Genomic DNA, 23,959 nt, shown 5'->3' with positions numbered 1-23,959 from the left:
TTATGATAGTTGACAGCACTGGTAGTATTAGCATCTGGTTATTAATCAGAAATTGCACTAAGGTCTCTGAAACAGAGATCAAATTTCTTCAGCAGGGAACCATTCCTGCACGGTGCTGAGCACTGTCTGAAAGATGCTGAATTTGACGTCAATGACATTAAAAGATGTTCAGTGCCACACAGAATCAGACCCTTCATAGCACAGAAATCCAAGTTCATCCATCTACACTAGAGAGTAGAAATTAAGCATGTGAGGAAAAATTACGATCACACATTGGAATACTATGATGGGTGTTGACAGCATAAACAAACTTAGTTGCACTAGTGCCTGATCGAGAGTGCTAGTTTACATACAGTGTAGTTGTAGGCGTGCTAGTCCCCGTCTATTAGAGACACAAGTTGGGTGAGGAAATATATTTTATTGGACCAATAAATCTTATACTTTATACTGCTGCTGAGAGAGCTTTAAAAAGTGGTAGGTTCAATAAAAGATATGATGTCACTCATCTTATCTATTATACATGCAGGACATTTTAAATCCCACCTACCTTCCATCAGTGGTTGTTTGAAGAGCTCCTCCCCTGAGATTACAAAGGCAGCAGTCCTACAGTTAAAAAAGAAAAAAAGAGAAAAAAAAAAAAAGAAGAGAAAATCACACATACCACATACGGTTTAACTGAAAAGGCAACCAAGAAAATCCCAAACCAATCTCCCTAGAGATTTATTAAGCTGGGACAACAGCATGCAGGGAGATATCTTCCATTCCCCTGTCTCCCCACTGTGTTGAAGCATCCAGTTAGCTCTCCCCAAAACAACTACTTTCCAGCCTCCTCTACAGGGGATGCTTACCGCTGCCCATGCATTGGCTGAGCACCGGGAACAAGACCAGCCTTCATTTACCAGATCAGGGCGTATTCCATAGCAACCTGAAAGAAACCAAAATATCCGCCTCACACTCGTGGCAACACGTACATGAAGCCCCCCAATTTCTGACAATTCATGTTAGATGCACCCTGGAAATTAGACGCAGTGTTTGGAATCAACAGATTCAAAGCTCAAAGAACCACAAAACAAAGCTCACAAGGAAGAGGAGTCGCGTTGAGGTAGGATCGATAGGATTTATGTTGCATACTAATGAAATAGTTTATGAAAACCAACTCATTCTTAGGGCCAGAGATTAGGAGGAGAAGCCTGGCATGCCATTCAAGGGACTGGGCTCAGAAGGTATGGCCCTAACACACACTAAGGGTGCATCTACACTAGGAACCAACTTTGAAGTTAGGCACTACTTCAAAGTAACCAGCAGAGAGTCTACATGCACTTTCCCTTACTCTGAAGCTAATTTTGAAGTAGGGAGCCCAACTTCTAAGTCCTTGCTCCATTCCCAGGAATGGAGTAGAGCCCTACTTTGAAGTTGTTTTTGCTGTGTAGACACAGCCTAAATGAATACATTAAAAGGGGTAAAACCAATCAGCTGATTTTAGCCCAGTTGGTGCAGGGCATCTTTGCAGAGAGGACAAGGAGAATGTTATTAGAAGAGGAAAGGTGAATAAACTAACTCAGCACTGAATGGGCTTACTGTTGCACATGACATAGGAAGTCTCTGGTAGAGCAGGGAACTGACCCTTGATCTCCTGAATCCCAAGCTAACCAGTGAGGTCTTCCCTTCTCTTGAGCAACTCATGAGAAATTTGCAGCTTAACATACTAAATGCTGGAAATTGAGGTGCTACCATCTCAGCTGAACAGGCAAAAAAGGATCTCTAGCATACAAAGCACTGCAGTACTCAGTGTTAATAAATTGGGTAAATGGAAGGTAAATATGCAGCTATCCATGATATCTGCAACAAGTAGCAACCTAATGTAGATATTCTCAGAAAAGAATCAGTAATATAAACCCATGGTTGCATCCTGTATAGGAAGTTCCTTTCCATCATGTGACAGGTCATAAAAGGAGGGAATCTTCTGATGTAAAACAGCTCTCCAATGCGACAGGGAGAGACACAAACTAAAGAATGAAAGAGAACAGGAGCCCAAAGAAGAATATGTTTCTCATGTCAGTTCAATACTCATGTTTAATTTCAGGAAATAAATTAAACCTTGCTTATTAAGAGTGAACCAGACTAAAGCTGCTCAGACTAAATTCTGAACTATGGGTGGCATTGCCTGTTTCTCAGGAGCCAAAGTGCTGCAGAATGTAGCTAGGAGGCAAAATCTCATCCATTTAAACAGGAGGTGAGAGAGGGGAAGAAGCGTGTGCTGAGAGGAACAAGAGACTGATTGAAGTGCAGAATCCACATTTAACCCAACAAAGCTAGCAAACAAGCAAAGTAACCACTCTCTCTACTCAAGAGGTAGTGGGTTTAGACAACTTGGTAGAGGTTTCATGGTGTTCCTCCTGCTGTTGCAGCTGGGCAAGACTCCTCTAAATCCGACTGTCATAAAAGGATTGCTGAGCAATTTTACAGCACCCAGTCAGACCAGCTGCAATAAGCCCTGATGCTGTCACCCTCTTTTACAAAGTGAACAACCTAGTTTCACCACACCAAAGTCGAATGGAATCTGCAAGTGCAAATGGATAGGGAGGTACCTAGAATGAAGCTGCTAACCCCAAGCCTCATGGGTCCAGCATAACTAAACCTGATTAACAGTATGCACCAGTCTCTGTCTAGGACTGCAGATTAACTCTGCTTTATCCATATACACAGCTCTCTCTCCAAATCAGAATTTGGCTTGCTGAGATTGTTCTTGCATGCCTTTCTATTGGAAATGTATGCATGTACTGGATAAAAAGAATTAACTCTCCAGCAATGACTAGTTCCAAGATGAGAAAGCCACTCCATCATTGGTGCACTCACTCTGTGTCAACATACTACACACCATTAGTCAGAAGTGACTGTTGTAGGGATGCAAGAGATGTTCATCCTTTTTTCTAATTCTCCACAAGAGATATTTGTGCTCAACTGGTTTTGTCTATAAAGCTGAAATCATAAAAGCAATTTTTGCTGATACAAGTTGAATAAGTGTCTGTCTGCCAAGGTCAAACAGCAAAACAGTAATCTACTACAACTCCTAATACTAGCGCAAATCTTAACTAGATGCTGTACAATCTACAGTACTCCTGACACAGGCCAGCACATTCAAGCAGCTGCCACCAGAAATCTTCTCTTGGGCATAATCATCAAAGAAAGGTAACGATTTGCAGTGTTGTTGTGGCTGTGTGAGTCCCAGAATATCAGCAGGAAAATGGATGAGGTAATATCTTTTACTGAAGCAACTTCTGTTGGTTAAAGAGACAAGCTTTCAAGATTCATTGGGCTCTTTTTCAGGTGTGAGACTTTTCCAAGAAGAGATAATACGTCATCCACCTTGGCTCTCCAAGGAAACAGATACATGTGCTTCCTGTGATAAACCAACACTGTCACAAACAGCAACAAAGACACTGGCTGGGTCTACATGTGCCCCTTCCTTTCAAAGGGGGCATGTTAATGAGCAGGTTTGAAAATGCTAATGAGGCGCTGCAATGAATATGCAGCGCCTCATTAGCATGCTGGCAGCCACAGCGATTCAAAAATGCGGCTTTTCGAATTGCGCGCCGCCTGTGGAGACAGGACCTTCCGAAAGGACCCCCCAGTTTTCGAAAGCCCTTCTTCCTATCTGTGATTGGAAAAAGGGCTTTCAAAAACTGGAGGGTGGGTGTCCTTTCGGAAGGTCCCGTCTGCACGGGCTGCGTGCAATTCAAAAAGCTGCATCTTCGAATCACCGTGGCTGCCATCATGCTAATGAGGAGCTGCATATTCATTGCAGCGCCTCATTAGCATCTTTCGAACCCTCTCATTAACATGCCCCTTTCAAAAGGAAGAGGGGCATATATACCCAGCCACTACGAAAATGCATCTCAGAAACTAATTTCATAAACTTAGGCTCTCCCATGAACAGAGGCCCACAAAAATCACGGGCTTAACTACCCTTTTTAAAAAAAAAATAAAGCCTTGATAAGTGGCTCACCTAGCAGACGAACATTTGAACATGTGAAAGGACTGTAAGTGACTTACTTTGCAATTTCTGGTTTCTTAGGTATGACATACATAAATGGTAATTTGCATGCCCACAGGGTCAGACTCCTCATGCTGACAAAGGCAGAAAGAAACTAAGGTACTTTCAGAGAAAGGAGCTGCTCAAAGATGTCTGCTCTAGAGTTTTCTCATTTCTAACTATGCATTATCACAGATAACCACATCCAACTGCAAAACTAGTTAGAAGTAATTCCAACTTGAATCCCCCATGAATACAACGTGCATTTGATGTATTCAAGCTGTACTCACTGTAACAATAGCATGGGAGATAGAACTCTTAATGCATTCTTTATTCCCCTTTTTCCATTCTACTCCCCATTTAACTCACGTAGAATTGCTGGCACCTGTATTCTTTTTAACCCTAGCGAAAGGCACATCATCGCTGTGTAATCATTCAACAAAGATGGGCAGTTTCTCTCAGTGGAAGTGCAAGTATAAAACCGGCATGAGGACTCATCATATTACAAGGGGCAAGTTAGCAAGATGGAGGTACATAAAGAGCCAAGGATCCACTCTGCTGTCTCAATGAGGTGGTTTTATACTTTTGAAATGAGAAGAAGATTTCTGAGACTGATTCTCTGTCACCTTAACTGCTAAAAAGAGATTTCAGGATTCTGTTTACAACCTCACTTACAGCAAAAGGACACAGCATCCTGTTGGATTAGTGCAGACTCAGGGTGTGGGGATGAACGAGCTGAAGGACTTTAGACACAGGCTGTCCTCTAAAAGCTCCAGTAAGTGTGCCATTGTAGCTTGTAAGAGAGTATGCTAATGGTAGAGATTTCAGGAGAGAAATTTAAGAATGTCTCTGTCCTCATGAAACAAATCTGGAACCTAAGTTACCATTCAGGTCATACAGGGTTTGACAAGGCCAATCTATAAGCAATGTGTCAGAAAGACAAAAGTGCACCATAATATAATGGACTTTCCTTTAACAGACAGTATCTCCATGGGAGCCCAACCTATAGCTCAAAAAATTTGAGAGGCTCATCTGCTGGAGCTTCAGCTGCTACTAACTATTGCCCTTAAGGCAGTAACAGGGGGCATTGCCAATCAACTACAGAAATGAAGGATGACTCACTGAGATGAATCTACCAGTTTTCTCTTCCTCAGTTGTTTCTCTGTAAGCAGATTTTAATCAGCACTATGGCCAGTCACACTAGCTAAGATTTCTGCTTGGTGTCCCCCCTCTTGGCTGACATGATAAGGCAGCATTGCTGTATTTACCTGGCTTCCCTATCTCTCAGACTCATCCATGTGGCTTAGGGAGAGATCTTGCACTTTGGGAGTTTACAAGGAAGATGCCTATACAAGAAGGGGGCTTCTGCCAGTCAGAACCTGATATCTCCCTTGTTCAGGGTCTTTCCTCCCCCTGCCAGACAGCGATGATAATTCCAGGGGGAACAGAAAAGAAAGGGACTGCAAGATAGACATACAGCACTATATAAAGGATGGTCACAGCCAAGATACCCCTGAGAACATAACGAAGAGGAAATACTAACATATATCACTTCAGGAACTGGAGAAAGGGGATGTGACAGGAACTGTCAGCATGCCCAGAAAGTGTCCAGGCACAGACAGCATAGGTGTAAAGAAGCTTATTAGTGTCTGAATGCCAAGGCTTCTTAGCAGGGAGGGAGGATCACTTACTCGCATGAACCTGCAGGCAGCACTTGGCACAGGATATCAGGAGGCTGGTTCCATCTTCTCCAATGTATGAATTAGAAGGAAGGGGCTCTGTGTTTTCACCACCTGAGGTAAAGCACATCTCAGGGATCAAAGGCTTTGTCTTCTGTCCACACTTTGAAAGCTGGAGCAAGGAGGAGCCCTCCCCTATGGAGACCTGGACAGCCTCTTTATCCATCTGTAAAGACTTAAGTAGGAAAAGGAAACAATGGTACACAGTCTCCACTTTGCCCATCCACCAACTGTTCTAAATTTCAAAGGATTTTTCACAAGGGCAATATTAATCCTCACTTGCTCACACTGTTTGCAACCACACAGCAGATACGCTTACTTCATTTCCTATTTGCATGACGGGAATCTTGTTGCTCTCCTGCGTCTTACTCAGATGTGTCTTGGGATTTGCCGTTTGGTTTGAAAGCTCAAGCAAGCATTACAGTAACAGTCGGCATGCACTAGTTTTTGTGTTTATACTTTTATAAAAAAGATCAAATCCCCAAACGCTGCAAAAGAAGAATAAACCCCCCGCTTTGGCAACATCTCCAACTCTTTCATCAAGACTTTCTCGGCCAAGACGTTTAAAGGTAAAATAGAGTTAAACAATAGATTGAAAAGCCCAGCTGCACCCACGTCTCCTCACAATCCATTAAACAGCACCATCATCATGCAGACCTGGAGAAATACTTTATTTCCTGTCTGGAGAATGAATCAGGGATGCAGGGGGAGAACCATGAAGGCTCCCAGTGAACACACAGAACTGTGTCTGGCTCCATGTGCCATATATTATGCAGAAACAACCGTGGACAGAGTTGAGCAAATAACATATCTAACAAATTTTGCCTTCCTGCTCCTGCAATATCTGAATGTAAATGGAAAATTCCTTCAAGCTGATGTTCAAATTCATTGGATGATTTTTTACTCTAATTTTACTTTTTGATTGTGAATATTCAAAAGCCCAGGTGCTGTGCTTAGAAGCAAGTTGTCAGACAAACAGTATTGTGTGTGTGTGTGTGTGTTCCCTGACTGGAGCAGCGTGCCAGGATTTCTGGTGCAATGATCTGCACATGTGATTTTAAATACCAGTTTCCAAAACACCATTTTGAAATCTGCTTAAACAACAAAGGAAAGCAACACACACAGAGATAAACTGGGCTTATGCACATTTGGACAACAAAAATACTGCACTAATCATCTATTTAAAAAATTCAAACAGACCCACTGGAAGAGCAAGAGGCCCACCAGGATTTTTATTCAGTGTTGTAAAATAAAGGAGAAGAGAATCAGTGTATCTGTAAAAAATGTCATCTTGATGAAATTGGATGTCAGAAAATAGAAGGCCATCAACCTAATAGCTGGGACACAAGAGTCAAAACAAGCATATTTAAATAAATTATGATAAAAAACAAAACAAAACCCTTCTCCTCCATTCTATCTTTATGTCTACAGGGAAGGGATGGGCAACCCCGAAAAGTGTGTGAGCTGCATGAGTGGCCCTCCTTCATGTCAGTGGGCTGCAGCTGCCTGCAGTACATTGGGGCTCCACCTGCAGCCCCATGGGGCTCTCCCCCAGCTGCCCCTCTTCCTCAAAACACCAAGGCATCAGAGCCCCGCATTTGCCTGTTCAGCTCTGGGAAGGAGAGTGCAAAGGGGGGCGTGGAGCATGACTCAGGCAATTTGCTTACTCTGAAAGCTCTGGTAGGGAGGGAGAGGCATAAAAAGTGCAGGGGTCCAGTGCCCCAGTGTGTGAGATGCACACGGAGGAAAAGGGCAGCAGGGAAAGTCTGTGGGTCACAGGTGGAGCCCCAGTGCACGTGTGAGGGTAACTGCAAATGGCTACATACAAATATATTCATACACAGAATCATAGAGGGAAAGAATTGGAAAAGGCCTTGTGAGGTCATCAAGTCCAATGACCTGCACTCGTGGCAGGCAGAACCAGGCACCATCTAGATCCTCCCTGACAGGTGTTTGTCTAGCCAGTTCTTAAAATAATCTCCAGTGATAAGAGATTCTACAAGCCCCCTAGGCAATTTATTCCAGTGCTTGACCACACTGAAGTTTTTCCTAATTTCCAACTTAAACTTCCCTTGCCACAACTTAAACCCGTTGCTTCTTGCCCTATCACCAGGAGTTAAGGGCCATTTTGAAAGTGAGATGCTAATGAGCCACTCGGCAGATGCTAATGAGGTGCTGCTATGCATATGCAGCACCTCATTTGCATAATAGCAGCCATGTGTGTTTTGAAAGTGCTTTCAAAATGCACGCCACCAGTGTAGACATTTGGTTTTGGGAAGAACAGACTTTCAAAATCTGGGGGGGGGGTGTCCTTTCGAAAGGCCCCCGTCTACGCCAATAGTGTGCGTTTTGAACGCAGCACTTTTGAAACGTGCTCAGCCACCATTATGCTAATGAGGCGCTCTATATGCATGGCAGTGCCTCAGTAGCATCTGCTGAAGTGGCTCATTAGCATCCCCCCGGGGGAGGGGGGCGCTAGTGTAGCCACAGCCGAGGAGAATAATTTTTCTCCCTCCTCCTAGCAAGCCTTTTAAATATTTAAAAAGTGTTATGTCCCACTTCAGGTCTTAGCCAGAGCAAACGAACCCAGTTCTTTCAATCTTCCCTCATAGGTCATATTTTCTACACCTTTAGCCTTTTTTTTTTGGCTTTTCTCTGAATCTTCTCCGATTTGTCCACCTCTTTCATGAAATGTGGCATGTGTGCGCACACACAGAACCCTATTACTACACGGCTAACTGTTCTTCAAGGATACCACTCCGCACTACACCACATACCAATCTGATGCACACACAAGTGCAACAGCACTGTATATATTCATGTCTGCTCCTGGAAAGCAATACAGAATCCAAATGCGTCAGTGTGTTACATCTTATTTTTTCCACTCCCCTTGAAATGTGCTGCTTTAGTGTTTATGTCAGACAGAGACATTATCAGCATTATGTACACAATGCACAGAAGAATTTACTATCTTGAGAGTTAAGATGCTTTATGAATTTTGAATACCTCCTGTCCAGTGTGCTCTTATTTATAATATACATTTGATAGGCGGGGCAGGGTTATATTTGGTTTTCAATGTTTTGCTTGGCAATGACAGCCAAACAAATTTGCATCTGAAACTGAAGTTCCCAGAACTTGAAATCCCAGCAGCCTCTTACGGCCAGTATGAAAGGCTGGACGTGCTCAGAAAACCTATCTGGATATTAGCTCTGATTTACTCAAATGATCGGAAAATTAAAACAAATTACACATCACAAAGATTTACATATGCATCTCTCCTTTCTACTGCCTTCTACAATGTCTCCAGCATTACACTAACCTCAGACTTCAAAGCATTAATTTATAAAACCAAGACCAACACCATTGCTCTTATTTGCATAACTGCCATATTACAGCTGCCTGTATTAGCCTGGGAAAAGAGGGTTGCTGTAATGTATGCTTGGAATTCAGTAGCACTGAGCTTTGCCTCTTGTAGGTAGGGATAAAATCCCAGGAAAGACCTGGCATTACTCTCAGTTGGTAATTTGTTGAATTCACTCTCAAATTTCAAACAACCCAGAATAAGGGCAGAACAGCATACAACAGATCCAGGCAGAAACCTCTTTCAAGCAGGCAGCATGTCTCAATATTTCTACACTGGGTCAGCAAGTCCCAGAGCCTAGGTGAACTGACTCAGCCTTAAGCTATGAGCTTTAAAAATAGCAGCAGAGACAATTCTGCTTGGTCAGACGCTTGGGCTCAGAAACCCACTCTGATGGGTTGCTTCAGAGCCCAAACTGGAATGTCTACACTGATACTGTTAACCCCACTGCACAAGTCCTGCAAGCCCAAGGCAACTGACGCAGGCTCTGAGACTCACTGGCTGCATCTACACTAGCCCCAAAACTTCGAAATGGCCACGCAAATGGCCATTTCGAAGTTTACTAATGAAGCGCTGAAATGCATATTCAGTGCTTCATTAGCATGCGGGCAGCCGCAGCGCTTCGAAATTGATGTGGCTCTCCGCCCCGCGGCTCGTCCCGACAGGGCTCCTTTTCCAAAGGACCCTGCCTACTTTGGAGAGCCACGTCAATTTCGAAGTGCCGCAGCCGCCCGCATGCTAATGAAGCGCTGAATATGCATTTCAGCGCTTCATTAGTAAACTTCGAAATGGCCATTTGCGTGGCCATTTCGAAGTTTACTAATGAAGCGCTGAAATGCATATTCAGTGCTTCATTAGCATGCGGGCAGCCGCAGCGCTTCGAAATTGATGTGGCTCTCTGCCCCACGGCTCGTCCCGACAGGGCTCCTTTTCCAAAGGACCCCGCCTACTTCGGAGAGCCACGTCAATTTCGAAGTGCCACAGCCGCCCGCATGCTAATGAAGCGCTGAATATGCATTTCAGCGCTTCATTAGTAAACTTCGAAATGGCCATTTGCGTGGCCATTTTGAAGTTTGGGGCTAGTGTAGACACGGCCACTGTGGAGTTGAGGTATTTTGGTGGGTTTTGGTAATTGTTTTTTTGTTACTATAGATGCTCCCAGAGAGCAGGGACTGCTTTCTCACTAGGGACCCCTGAAGTGTGCCTTCTCAGCTTGAAAAGCTGTCGAGCTCTCGGTGTTGGTTAAGAAAATGGAGAAAGAACATGGGTCCACCGGTTTTCAGCAGAAGGGGAAATTCTGTACAGTCCTGGTGGCCTTGTGTTGACCTGGGGCTCCGATTCTTTTTTTTTTTTTTAATTTCTCAGCCCCTGCAGCCCTCAACTTGCTGTAAAAATTCCATAACGCACCTCTGCCATAACAATTTTAACCCACTAGATTAAAAGCCAGGGCTGGAGTTGGGGGTAGCAAGCAGGGCTACTGCCCAGTGCTCCATACCACAGTGGGCTCCACAAAGCTGACTTGCTCAGGCTTCGGCTTCACATCCAGATGGTAGGGTTCAGGCTTTGACTTTCTGCCCTGGGCCCTTGTGAGCCTAACACTGGCCCTGCTCTCTGGTTTGTTTGGATGGCCCCCTAAACTGTCTCGTGGATCCCCAGAGGCCCCAGACCCCTGTTTGAGAGTTGCTGGTGTAGACAACATTAATAATAATAATAATATTTTGCACTTATCGTATTCCCCATCTAAGGGTCTCAAAGAGCTTTGCCAATCAGTTCTCATACCATCCCCCTGAGGTGGGCAGTATTCCCATTTGCAGATATGGTAATGGAGGCAGAGAGATTAAATGAGGTTCTGAAGGTCACATAAGAATTCTATGGCAGAGCACAACACAAGACAATTTGAGTTTAGTGGCATAGTCCACTGCTACAGAAATTTCTGTTTTACTTAAGTGAAATTAAAAATTAAAGCAAGGAAAGATGAAAAGCCAACAGGCTTTTTGCACTGCCTCTGCTCTTTCCAGATATAGCTCTATGGTGCACACATCCAGGGTTCTGACTTATTAATTTACAATAAAAATCTAGATCATCACACTATGAAAACAAACATATATTAATCTGATTCACATACCCACTGCAGCAGCATCAGAAATTACCTGATTATAAGGGTAGAAAAGAGTACAGACGGCACAGTAGGGCTCACTCAGGGCAGCAGCTGCATTGAATTTTCGCTCAGCTGGGAAGTTAGGAGCTTTATTTTTCCACTGTAGGGAAAGTAGAGACTTCAAAGCCTCTGGGTCGCTCACATCCTCCTCCCCAGAAAATGGAAATGTTTCTGGAGTAAAATGAGCAACGGGAAGTGTCTTCAGTACATAGGAAATGCAGCAAGAGGATGTAAAATAAACATTCCAGTAATGGGAGAAGTTAAAGAAAACACACCATTTACTTAGTTCTTCTAATCCATAGCAATTTTCATCCATAGGTGTCAAAGCACTTTACAAAATCAGCCACTGTTATCTTCATTTTACAGATGGGGAAACTGAAGCCTGGACGGACAGTGACTGGGCCAAGCTCACATGGAAGATCAGTTGGAAAGAAAAGACAAGAACCCATGTTTCCCAGCCTTCTGACTCTCAGTACGTGTGGATTGCACTGTACAGACTCTCCTAATTAAGCCAAGTTCAAAGTGTGAAAACAGAGCTATAAGAAAGCCCCTACCCTCCAGGCAGTAGTTTTATATTTCAGGAAAACTACTGGATTTGTTCAGTCAGGCCAGCTCTCAAGAGGAGTCTGAGCATCATCCAGGCTCAATCTGAGAGTGGCAGCTCTGGTCTTAATTACTGTAACATGGTGCATTCTTTATTCACCTGGAGATTTAAATCATGCCTGAAAGCCAACTTCAGTCTACACTTTTCTGACATTTTCCCCATTCCCTTCCCACTCTCCTTCTTTCAGCAACTGCTATCTACTGAGTACCCTTGAACAGCTTCTGGCACAAGTGTGACAGGCAGCAGTTTGCACTGAATTAGTTTCTCTCAATTCTTTGCGTTCACAAACTTTTGATGGGTGGCTCCAGGCATTCTTTGATTCTGCAGCTGTGGAGTCCACCTCTTGCCTCAGTTCTGTGACCCAGGTTCTAAGCATTCATTTAAAAATACTTTTGAGTCCCCACAAGTGCAATGAAAACTTTCCAAGCATGCACTAAGTATAAACTAACATAAAGCTGCCAAAGTCTGCAAACAGCCCAAAGCAATAGCTCTGAGTGTGGGGAGTTTGCCATACATCTTGGTGCTATGTCAACTCCAAAGTCCACTAACACACAAGGATTGCTCACTATTCTTCTGCTGATTATTTTAGCAGAAACATCCTTCTCATTTGCTTCTTCCACAACTCTAAAATTCTTCCCTGTTGTTTTCTGGGGGCCAAAAGTGCCATTGCTCCTCTCCCCAGCTGCCAAAGCCTCTGACAACTTCTGTACATGCCAGGACATGGAGCATGCAGAAAAATTAACATTAGAGGCAGAATAAAATATTAATGTAATTTAACATTCCAATTAATGCCAGGAAAAATTCTGAATCTGTTTTCAGCCTGCTGCACTGCAGGACCACAGGAATCAAAGGGGCCAGCAGTCAAGTTTAAGTTCCAGTTTGCCAAGGACCTCAGCCTTTGACTCTCTCCCTCACATAATTCCATTCATTCTCTATGAGGACGACGAGCTACACCCAAAAGCAGTATCCTCCTCTGGCTCGGGATACATCTTCTCTAGGAGTTATGGGTGTGACTCTCTCTCAATGAGCACCACTCTCACCAAGCTGCACTAGCACTATGAGAGGCATACATACACACCCAAGAGCTAGCGCAAGTATGTGCACATTGGCAAGGAACTATATCCCTAGCTAGTAGTATAGAAATAGCCTAGGATGCTAAACTGCATTACCTCTGTCCAGAAGGGCAGCAGTGACAGCCATGTACAGAAGGCACTTCTGGGAAGCATATAAACTGAAGAGTCAAGTACAGCTTGGCTGACTGAAAGTGGTTTTCTAGGCTAGTACCTTGAATTCCTAATCCGCCATTTGAGTAAAATCATAGACACCCCCTTTCTCCCTCCTTCTCCACTTCACCCGCAGCCCGGCTCTAACAGGAATTCAATCACCAATTGCCCAAAGCATTCTCCCAAACTTGCCCATTATGTTTTCCCCACATCTCCTGTAGACAATAGATCTCACTCAAAGTTAGAAAAAGCAAACGAGAGCTGGATTTAGTGTTCAGCAACACTTCTTTCTGAGCACATAGAGCCCTTCACCAATTAAGTAAAATGTGTAAGAACCTTGGGCACAATACAGACCACACCAACCATTTTTCCGGGCCTGACAAGCTCTATAAGTTGCCCCAACACATCAGTACTCCAGACACCCTTGTGGGTGTACTTACCTTCATCACTCGAGGCCTCCTGCTTAACCACAGACAGCGGGGAACGAGTTGGTGGTTTGCCCAGGGGATGACGGCGACTTTTCTTTATCTCCATCTTCATTTTTGCTAAAGCAGAAGTGGCCTGAAACAAACCAGAACATGTTGTGTGGGAATCCTAGACTTTTAGGGAGCAGAAGTGCAACAGAGGCCACCTCAAGCTAATTCCCCAGGCTGGGGCCTTTAACCCACATGAGAAACTCATCATTTCCTTTGAGTAGGATAAGAAAAAGACCTCCCCAGCAGTCATTTTTGCAGATGAAGCCAACACCTGCCCCTAAGATCATGCCAGGTAGAAGAAAAATGACATTTTCCTGTAACTATAATAGTCTCAAAGTCAATGTGGTTTGCCACTGTCACTAGTCTCTGAAAGGTTGGCTCAGTTATGTAACATGCTGCTGCTACTTCAGCTGGAAACTACAGGGTGAAAATTCTTCCCCTGGGTGAAATTCTTATCTAGCGCAGGGAGTTTCATAGTGTTCTTCATTACAATATCAAAGGTAAATGAAGTCTGAAGGTAGATATCCTTTGTAGATTACAAGGAACTTTCTGCTTTTTGCCACTTCCTGGACAAGGTAGCTTTGTAATGAAAGCACACAGAAAATCATTCCCAGGTCAGATACAATGGAAGTGTTTTGTCAAAGAGTAAGGTTTTGCAGTGAGTCTTTAGTGGCTATACTCCAGAGGGGCTTGTTGTGGCCCACTCCATTGAGGAGCAAGAGAGCTGTATCCTGCACAAACTGGGAAATTTGCACTTTATCCACAGTCAGTCCCAGAGATGGTAAATTTCAGTCACAAATTCTAGAAGTGACCAAGCCTTGTCTACACTAGAGAAAAATGATAGACTGCATGCGACACCTTTCAGTTGGTGGAAAGTGCCCTTCATTCCCACAAAAATTTGCTGTAACAGGTTATTTGGCAGGCATCAGTGAAAGTTAACCTGAAAATTTTAGTAGCAAGTCCTAATCAAGGCTAACAACTGACTGAGCATCCATACCCATTTCAGTACAGAACATCATTTCACTACAGAACATGCTGTGCCCTACCTCATCAATCACTGCAAAACTGGCCTCTGTGGTCAGCTTTCTGCATGCCACTGCACAAGGATCGGCTTCACAGGAAACAATCTACCCACACACGTAGCATCGCCTGGAGTTTGATTACAAGTCATTTTCAGAGTAAGCGACTTCTCGAACAGTATTTCAACTCTGATTGCAATTGTTGTCATCGTCTTGTCCCACGGTAATCATACCAGGCCATGAAATTCATGAATGAATTCAACAACTTGCACACAATCATTTCGTAAAGACTTGATTCGAAATGTCTAATTCAAAACCAAAATGCTACTTTCTTTACATTGTTACGCTCAAAAGTATGAGGAGGAGTGAAAGCCTCATCCGATATCTTGCAGAGTGGACATACTCTGATCCCCATCACCACTGATTTCCACTCTTGCAGTGTAGTGAGGAGTTGGACCTTGTCAGACAGGACCCATTGGCAGCAAAAGCCACACAGTAATATTGGCCTTGCCAGATTACAACTCTAGCTTCTGAGCAGCTTAACAATCATAGAACATATATATACTCACTGAGACCATTTCATATAAGTTTGGAGAACAAGCTTGGGGTTCATATGGCTGCTACCATTAGCATTTGTGGAAGGGTAGATACAGCTACACAAGAATGTAAACATCCACTGCTCCAACATCCCCTTCCCTTGTTATAGCCTCCTCTTTCATGCCTCTCACTCTCACCTCTACTGTACCAACTCCTGCTATAATCTCCCAGCTCTTGCCCAGGTGTACCGAGCCAGAGGGAAATGACAGGTTAAACGGCTAAGCTATACTATGCAGCCACATCCAAAGCAGAAGACAAACAGCAAAAATTGAAACCAAAATTTAAAAAGGCACAAAGAGACCACACTTTTAGCTGCATAAAAATAGTATTTTATATCTCCAGCACAAACCACACAGGCTGTGGCTAAAACATTTACATCCTATTGTATCCGCCAGCCCACATGCCACCCAGCGGCAGCTACACAGCATGCACTGGTAATCACAGTACTGATGGCTTTCTTTTGTGTAAGCACATACATAAGAATCCAAGTTGGCTGGCTTTGAAATTCACAGTACAGGGAGTTAGCGGTTCAAAGGCAGCATCACTGTCCTTATTATGGCATTAAGAATGAAAGTGAAGTGCATTCCATGCTACACAGTAGAAGTGCATGCACCATCTGCAGCCCATCACAGCTCCAGCCATTTGTCAATTTTAGCCCTGATCTTCTTCCAGTCTGCAGCCACTATATCAGAGAAACATTTATATAAGAGGTGTTTTAATTGGGCCACCACATTGCATGGCAAAGCATACTTCCCTCTGCCTCCATGATAGCTAATAGTGCCTTGCCATTCCCTCAGCTTATCAGGTGGAACCATACGGTAAAATAAAGCTATCGCATATCTCTCTGGCTTGCCGCTAACTTTCTTGAACAGTTCCCTTCGCTCCCTTTTGGGAATCCTCCTCAAGGTGATATCATCCAGGGATAAGGAATCCTGCAATAGGTTAAGGGATGTTACTGTATTTGTTACTGAAAAGTGATCCCCAACGTCCCATCCACCTCCCAACACTGCATCACAAAAACACTCTTGGACAGGATTATAGAGAAGCCCAATACTGAGGGTAGTGGGTGGGAAACAGAAAGCCTTCTTGCTATTTGGCATAGATTTTGAAATTAATCACAGTTTATAACTGGAAGCAAGAGCTAGACAGACATCAAAATTCTGCTGCACTCCAAGGCCTCTGTGAAGGGTTATGATGATTATTGACTCTCTCACTATTTTACCCTTTGACAGCAATTGACTACTGGCAGCTGCAATCAATAAGCAAGCCGTCTACCAAGCTGCACAATGACACCAAACTGACACCACCCCAACTTAAGGCAGAAAGCCAAAGACCAAAAACAACATGCCTGCTGAACTGATAAGCATTGCAGAAAGTTTACCACTTGCAGAGGGGGAAACCCATGACTCATGGGCCTTGTTCTGTTTCTCCAGCCTACGATGACCCAGACATTGACAGGTATGCAAGGTAGTAATTGGTCTCCTGTAATTCCCTGATCTCCTCTCACAATACAGGATTGTATAGAGGGGCATAAGAGCTGAATGAAAGGCATGTGTCCTTCAGTACTGCTTGTTATAGGACTCTATGTTCCTGCTCAGTAGTCTGCATTTTAAAATACTGAAAATATCCTGTATTAGAAAGTTCCCTTCATCCCACTTCTTGGTCCCAGGCCTATCAAGGAGAGAACACACACACAGACACACACACACACACACACACACACACACACACACTCTCCAGGTTTACGTCACAAAAGCATTCTAAGTTTGTATGTCTATATATGTTTTTCTTGGGGCATCAGATCTGCTCTAATTAACTCATTATTACATTTCAAAACAAATATTAAGGCCATTTTAGAATGTATTTTCCAATGCAGGAATGCGACAGGAAGGCAACGCGTACCATTAGCGTAATAGATTTCGCTTCACATAAGGATATCAATAACTTGACCAGTGGTTATAGGCCTATCACAGGAAGGGAAGGGTGAGGTTCTGTGGCTTGTGATGTGCAGGCGGTCAGACTAGATGATGACGACAACGGTCCCTTCCAGCTTTACAGTCTAAGAGACCACGAAAAAAAAAAAAAATCTACATCCCCCACCCCAGATGCCCACACACATTCCCTTCCTTGTGCCCTTCATATAGCAAATGAACACAGGGGTCACAAGATGCTGGCAATGAAGTGCGCGCCTTCGCCCTGTTTTCAGAAAACATGAACAGAGCATCCCTGATTCTAGCAGCCCTTCAGTTGGCTACTCTGATAACAATAGTTCTTGCCTCCACCTCTGCACAGCCTGATACAAGTGTCTACAAGTCATTATACCAAACATCTTCAAACATCAAGCAGACACTCATTGCAAGGTGGCCTTCAGTTTACCACCCATCCCACTGATATCCCCCGTGTGCTCAAGATATAGTTGAGTCTTCCACTCCCTTGAGAATTTATTCTAATAAACCCTGGATGCACAGACGCAGAAGAGAATTAGGGACAGTCACTTCACTAATGTCAATGCAACTGAGGGAAGAACAGAGGCCTGTTTTTTGGTCTTCGTAGAAAATGAATGAATTATAAAATCACTAGCAGCTTCCCAGGCCAGCCAAAAAAGACGTGCATGAACTGCCTACAACGATACATCATGATGATCTGCATCACAAAGGAGTCCTACCTCTTCTTGTTAAAGCCTCCAAAGGCTTTGCAGAGATTGCAACTATTTTTCATAAATGCATTGGTACAAATGAGGAAATAATAGTTCAAATCTTGTTATAATCCCCTGCATGCTGATCACGTCTCTTGAAGTGCATGGTTCAGTGCACCTTTTTCCCAAAAATGCCTACAGTGGACTTATGGATTCGGAACCAACTCCTACCTGTCTAGTAACTAATTGGGATAGCTAAGTTGAATGCTGCTATCACTGCCCATTTTTCTAGGCTGGCAAAGGGTCACATTCTGTTGCTGTAATGTATGGGTTAGCCCAGTAAAGAGTTCCAAGAAAGTCTGTCTCCTTTCTGAAATTTTGCTGGCAATGCTGGGCAGCACATTCTATTCCCACAACTCTATACTCCTGCACATAGCCAAAAACTTTTCTCCTCACCATGGGAGGAGCTCATTCAGAAATAAATCAGAGGAAGGTACTCCTCACTCACGTTGACAGATGACTCGAGATACCATTCTTTTGGTCTCCCAAAACTCAGCATGAAGTCCAAGAAAACAATACACTGCATCCCACCTGTTGCCTCTCTTGCCTCATGTTAGTTTTCGTAAACTGTAGCATAAATCTTTCTTCATAGGTGAGGGACACAATCAAGAGTGTTCCAAAAACTTTGGAAATAATCCTGACAACAAGGTAAATCCTGGGATACCCCCCAGCCAATTACTGGAGCTTTTCCAAAGGGTATGGGAATTTAACCCCTCCCACCCAACACTGTCTTAGGTCTTCAGTGGCATCCCACAGTACCTAGCAAGTGTTATCCAATATAGAACAGACACCAATACTGGGAACTTGGCTAAATTCCTAGCAGGGATGGCACCTCAAATCAGTACAGCATGACTGCAGAATTGCAAGTGTCTTTAACCTGGTGCATCTAAATAAATGTGGAATTACTCAAATGGGCAGCTAAACAATTAAGCATAAAGCCAATACTGAAAGGCCACTGATTTTTTTTTTTTTTTTTTTTTTTAAGCATAGACAGGACCTGTGACACTGTTCATTGTAACAAGCTCTTCATTCTGGGGGAAAAAAGGCAGAATTTCCAAGAAAGCTCAAGACTGCAGCTACTAATCATCCTAGACACAAGATCTGAGTCTGACGGGATCCTGAGGCTGAGCATGTCTTTGGAAAATGTGGAGGAGAGGAGGTGAATGCAGGCAAGTGTCGCAGCAAGTTCTTAAAAAGCATTTTCCTCTTCTGACCAGCATCACTATAGCCTTTTCCTAGATTTAGGTTCAGTACACAACTTTCCATCACACAACAGACCACCACAAAACTGAATTAAACCTTGCTGGGGTAAAGTGCAACAGGACCAATCAATCTTCCAGAGGATCTAGATACATTGATTCTTGTGGCTATCCTACTAAGAAGTTTAAGTCCCTATAAATGTAAGCGATTCTGCAAAAGATAAGAATCCCTTGATGAAAAGCATACACTCTAAAGGCACAAGTGGGCACAGTATATTCCACAGCTATTAAACAGAACAAGACACAGCAGAACACTATTTTTTGTTCTACTACATAACATGGGGAATGCTCTTTAGAGCTAAATAGACACAACAAAGCCAGGTTTTGGAAGGAAAAGATGGAGAATATACATCCTGGAAGGAAGCTCACCAAAACAGTGGTTCTCAATCTTTTCAAACTACTGTACACCTTTCAAGGGTATGATTTGTCTTGTGTACCCCTGAGCTTCATCTCTCAAGAACTACTTGCTTACAAAATCAGGCATAAAAATACAAAAGTATCACAGCACACTAGCACTGAAACATTGCTGACTTTCTCATTTTTACCATATAACAACATCATGAATCAACTGGAATATAAAAACTGTGCTTATACTTCTTGTATGGTATAGAGAGCAATATAAACAATCACTGTAGAAAATTTTAGTTTGTACTGACATCACTGGTGATTTTTACATACCTACTTGTAAAAACTAGGCAAATGGCAAGAAGAGGTGAAATATCTCCTGTAAGACTTCTGTGTAACCCTACAGGTAAATATAACTCTCGTCAAGAACCAATGCTCCAAGTATTACAGAACTCTAGCTCAGATCCTATGATTCACACTACTGTCCCTTCCCTTACCTCGGACCTTCCTTGGAAGCAATATTTATTGTTAACCTGATAGTCAAGAGTTACATCAGCAGCAAGTGCTACTGGATCCTCTTTCTGGCACATACCTGTAAGTCACTGACCTCAGGAGCAACATCTGCATTTTCTGCTTCGCCACTCTCCTCCTCCTTCACAGTAAGCTCCAAAGGGACCGTCTGCTCCCGCCAAACCTGGCCTTTTTGTGTGGCAAATTGCTCAAAGGCCTGCTGGCAGGACATCCGCTCCTTTTCAAATACCACCTTTTTGGTCCGTGGAACCACATAAAGCATGGGAATAATGGGTCGGGGCTTAAAGTCCTCCTCCTCGTTTGGCACCTCTGAGGGCTGGATGACATTGAGGGGAGCAGAGGGTAAGCTGTTCTCTACTGTGGCTGGTGCTGCTCCAGGAATTAGAGACTGTGCTGCTGGTGCCTCTTCCTCCACAATTTGCTGCTGTGCCTGGGGAGGAGGTGGTGGCTGCTGCTGCTGCAAAGGAGGCTGAGGTGGCTGCAGGTGATGATTGTGATGGTGGTGATGCTGATGATGAGAGTGCTTCTTCTTTCTCTCACCTTTTACTTTGTGGGGACGGCCCTTTACCTTGCTGTCTCCTGTTAAAGAAATGGGCAAGAATCAGTGTCACACGTTGAAATGGCAGGACATGCTTCTATTTCATCTTTCCCTACATACAGGGAAGTTTAATGTCGGTCATAAAGCACTGAATTAATAGGACAGGAAGTCCAAACCATGCAGGATACACCATTAAACAGAGTCAAAACTGGAAGGAACCTCAAGAGATCATCAACTCCAGTCTCCTGCACTCAAGTCAGGAACAAACATCTCTGGACCATCCCTGACAGGTGCTTGTCTGATTTGCTCTTCAAAATTTTCAATGATAGAGATTCCACAACCTCCCGAAGCTATTTATTCCAGTGGTTACCCACCCTTAGGCCATGTGTACACTTGGTCAAAAATCCGAAATGTCCATGCTAATGGCCAAATTGGAGAATACTAATAAGGCACTGAAATCATAGAATCATAGAACACTAGGACTGGAAGGGACCTCGAGAGGCCATCGAGTCCAGCCCCCTGCCCCAATGGCAGGACCAAGTACTATCTAAACCATCCCTGATAGACATCTATCTAACCTGTTCTTAAATATCCCCAGCGATGGAGATTCCACAACCTCCCTTGGCAATTTATTCCACTGTTTGACCACCCTGACAGTTAGGAACTTTTTCCTAATGTCCAACCTAAACCTCGCTTACTGCAGTTTAAGACTGTTGCCTCCTGTTCTATCCTGAGAGGCCAAAAAGAACAAGTTTTCTCCTTCCTCCTTATGACTCCCTTTTAGATACCTGAAGACTGCTATCATGTCTCCCCTCAATCTTCTCTTTTCCAAACTAAACAAGCCCAATTCTTTCAACCTTTTTTCATAGGTCACATTCTCTAGACCTTGAATCATTCTTGTCGCTCTTCTCTGGACCCTCTCGAGTTTTTCCACATCTTTCTTGAACTGCGGTGCCCAGAATTGGACACAATACTCCAGCTGAGGCCTAACCAGTGCAGAGTAGAGCGGAAGAATGACTTCTTGTGTCTTGTTCACAACACATCTGTTAATGCATCCCAGAATCATGTTTGCTTTTTTTGCAACAGCATCACACTGTTGACTCATATTTAGCTTGTGGTCCACTATAACCCCTAGATCCCTTTCTGCTCTAGTCATTCCTAGACAGTCTCTCCCCATTCTGTATGTGTGAAACTGATTGTTCCTTCCTAAATGGAGCACTTTGCATTTGTCCTTATTAAACTTCATCCTGTTTACCTCAGACCACTTCTCCAATTTATCCAGATCATTTTGAATTATGACCCTATCCTCCAAAGTAGTCGCAACCCCCCCCAACTTGGTATCATCTGCAAACTTAGTAAGCGTACTTTGTATGCCAATATCTAAATCATTAATGAAGACATTGAACAGAACCGGTCCTAACACAGAACCCTGCGGAACCCCACTTGTTACACTTTTTCAGCAGGATTGAGCACCATTAAGAACTACTCTCTGGGTATGGTTATCCAGCCAGTTATGCACCCACCTGATAGTAGCCTCATCTACATTGAATTTCCCTAGTTTTTTGATACGAATATCATGAGAGACCATATCAAATGCTTTACTAAAGTCTAGGTAGACGACATCTACCGGCTCTCCCCTATCCACAAGGCTTGTTATCCTATCAAAGAAAGCTATCAGATTAGTTTGACAAGATTTATTCTTTACAAATCCACGCTGGCTGTTTCCTATTACCTTACCACCTTCCAAGTGCTTGCAGATAATTTCTTTAATTACTTGCTCCATTATCTTTCCTGGCACTGAAGTTAAACTGACTGGCCTGTAGTTTCCTGGGTTATTCTTATTCTCCTTTTTATAGATGGGCACTATATTTGCCCTTTTCCAGTCTTCTGGAATCTATCCTGTGTCCCATGATTTTCCAAAGATGATAGCTAAAAGCTCAGATACCTCCTCTATCAGCTCCATGAGTATTCTAGGGTGCATTTCATCAGGCCCTGGTGACTTGGAGACATCTAATTTTCCTAAGTGATTTTTAACTTCTTCTTTTTTTATTTCAACTTCTAACCCTACCCCTTTCCCACTAGCATTCACTATGTTAGGCATTCCTTCAGACTTCTCAGTGAAGACCGAAACAAACAAATCATTAAGCATCTCTGCCATTTCCAAGTTCCCTGTTACTGTTTCTCCCTCCTCACTGAGCAATGGCCCTACCCTGTTCCTGGTCTTCCTCTTGTTTCTAATATATTTATAAAAAGCCTTCGTGTTTTCCTTTATGCCTGTAGCTAGTTTGAGATCATTTTGTGCCTTAGCCTTTCTAATCTTTCTCCTGCATTCTTGTGTTGTTTGCCTATATTCATCCTTTGTAATTTTTCCTTGTTTCCATTTTTTATACAATTCCTTTTTTATTTTGAGATTGTGCAAGATCTCCTGGTTAAGCCAAGGCAGTCTTTTTCCATATTTTCTATCTTTCCTACTGTGATGGGGTTCAGGGGTCCCCCTGCACTGCACCCCGTCCGCTGGCAGGAGTGACTCTCACTCAGCAGGTACAACAGAAGGTTTATTAGACAACAGAAGCCCAGTTTCTCACAGAAGCGACAGCACAGCAGCCAGAGACAGTCCTTCCAACCTGTTCTGGGGGGAAGAGCCCGAGGGGTGCCCCTCTGGGGTGTAGCTTTCCCCCTCCTCTGGCTGGCTGCATTCCAGCTCTCCCTTTTCCTAGCCTCTAACTGCCGCCCCCCGATTCAAAACCAGCTCAGCTCCTCCCTGGCTCTTTGTTCAGGCAGAGGTGTTACCTGCCAGTTGTAGCCCCAGGGTCATCCTTAGCCACTGGGAACTGCTGCTTGCCTCGGACATCCAGCCTGACTCACACATGCACTCCCCCCACTCCATCACATCTCTCCCCCCTTCCAGACCGAACTGAGCGGGGTCACTTAGCCAGTGACCTGGGGAAGTTCGGGGCCCTCCCTGCGTGACAGGGCATCGGCTATGGTGTTGTTGTTCCCCTTGACGTGGACCACCTCCATGTCGTAGTCCTGCAGGAGCAGACTCCACCGCAGGAGCTTGGCGTTGGCCCCTTTCATGTGATGCAGCCAGGTCAGGGGTGAGTGATCGGTGTACACGGTGAAACGCCGTCCAAACAGGTACGGCTGCAGCTTCCCCAGTGCCCACACCATGGCCAGACATTCCTTCTCTATGGCTGCGTAGTTCTGCTCCCGGGGCAGCAGCTTCTTACTCAGGTACACAATGGGGTGTTTCTCCCCTTTGTCATTCACTTGCACTAGCACCGCCCCCAGCCCCACGTCTGAGGCATCGGTGAACACCAGGAAGGGCTTGTTGAAGTCTGGATTTGCCAGCATTGGGGCCCTGACCAGAGCCTCCTTCAG

The 23,959-nt window shown here is 44.0% G+C and overlaps 1 protein-coding gene across 3 annotated transcripts in view; it reads right to left on the bottom strand.

Annotated features, from left to right (window-relative positions):
• The window catches only part of KDM4B (lysine demethylase 4B), a 209,693-nt gene that overhangs the window by 24,011 nt on the left and 161,723 nt on the right, over nt 1-23,959 (bottom strand). For all 3 annotated transcript variants that reach the window (XM_074978255.1, XM_074978257.1, XM_074978256.1), the window contains 6 exons: nt 20,102-20,619; nt 13,559-13,679; nt 11,284-11,462; nt 5,725-5,947; nt 849-925; nt 548-603 (listed from right to left, as the gene is read on the bottom strand). In XM_074978255.1, coding sequence (XP_074834356.1) covers nt 548-603; nt 849-925; nt 5,725-5,947; nt 11,284-11,462; nt 13,559-13,679; nt 20,102-20,619 — 1,174 coding nt within the window. The remainder of the gene's footprint in view (nt 1-547; nt 604-848; nt 926-5,724; nt 5,948-11,283; nt 11,463-13,558; nt 13,680-20,101; nt 20,620-23,959) is intronic.

Source organism: Carettochelys insculpta, chromosome 27 (assembly GCF_033958435.1).
Source record: "Carettochelys insculpta isolate YL-2023 chromosome 27, ASM3395843v1, whole genome shotgun sequence".
Classification (NCBI taxonomy): Eukaryota; Metazoa; Chordata; order Testudines; family Carettochelyidae; genus Carettochelys; species Carettochelys insculpta.
The sequence above is the reverse complement of the archived record's forward strand: the minus strand, read 5'-3'. Positions and strand labels throughout refer to the sequence as shown.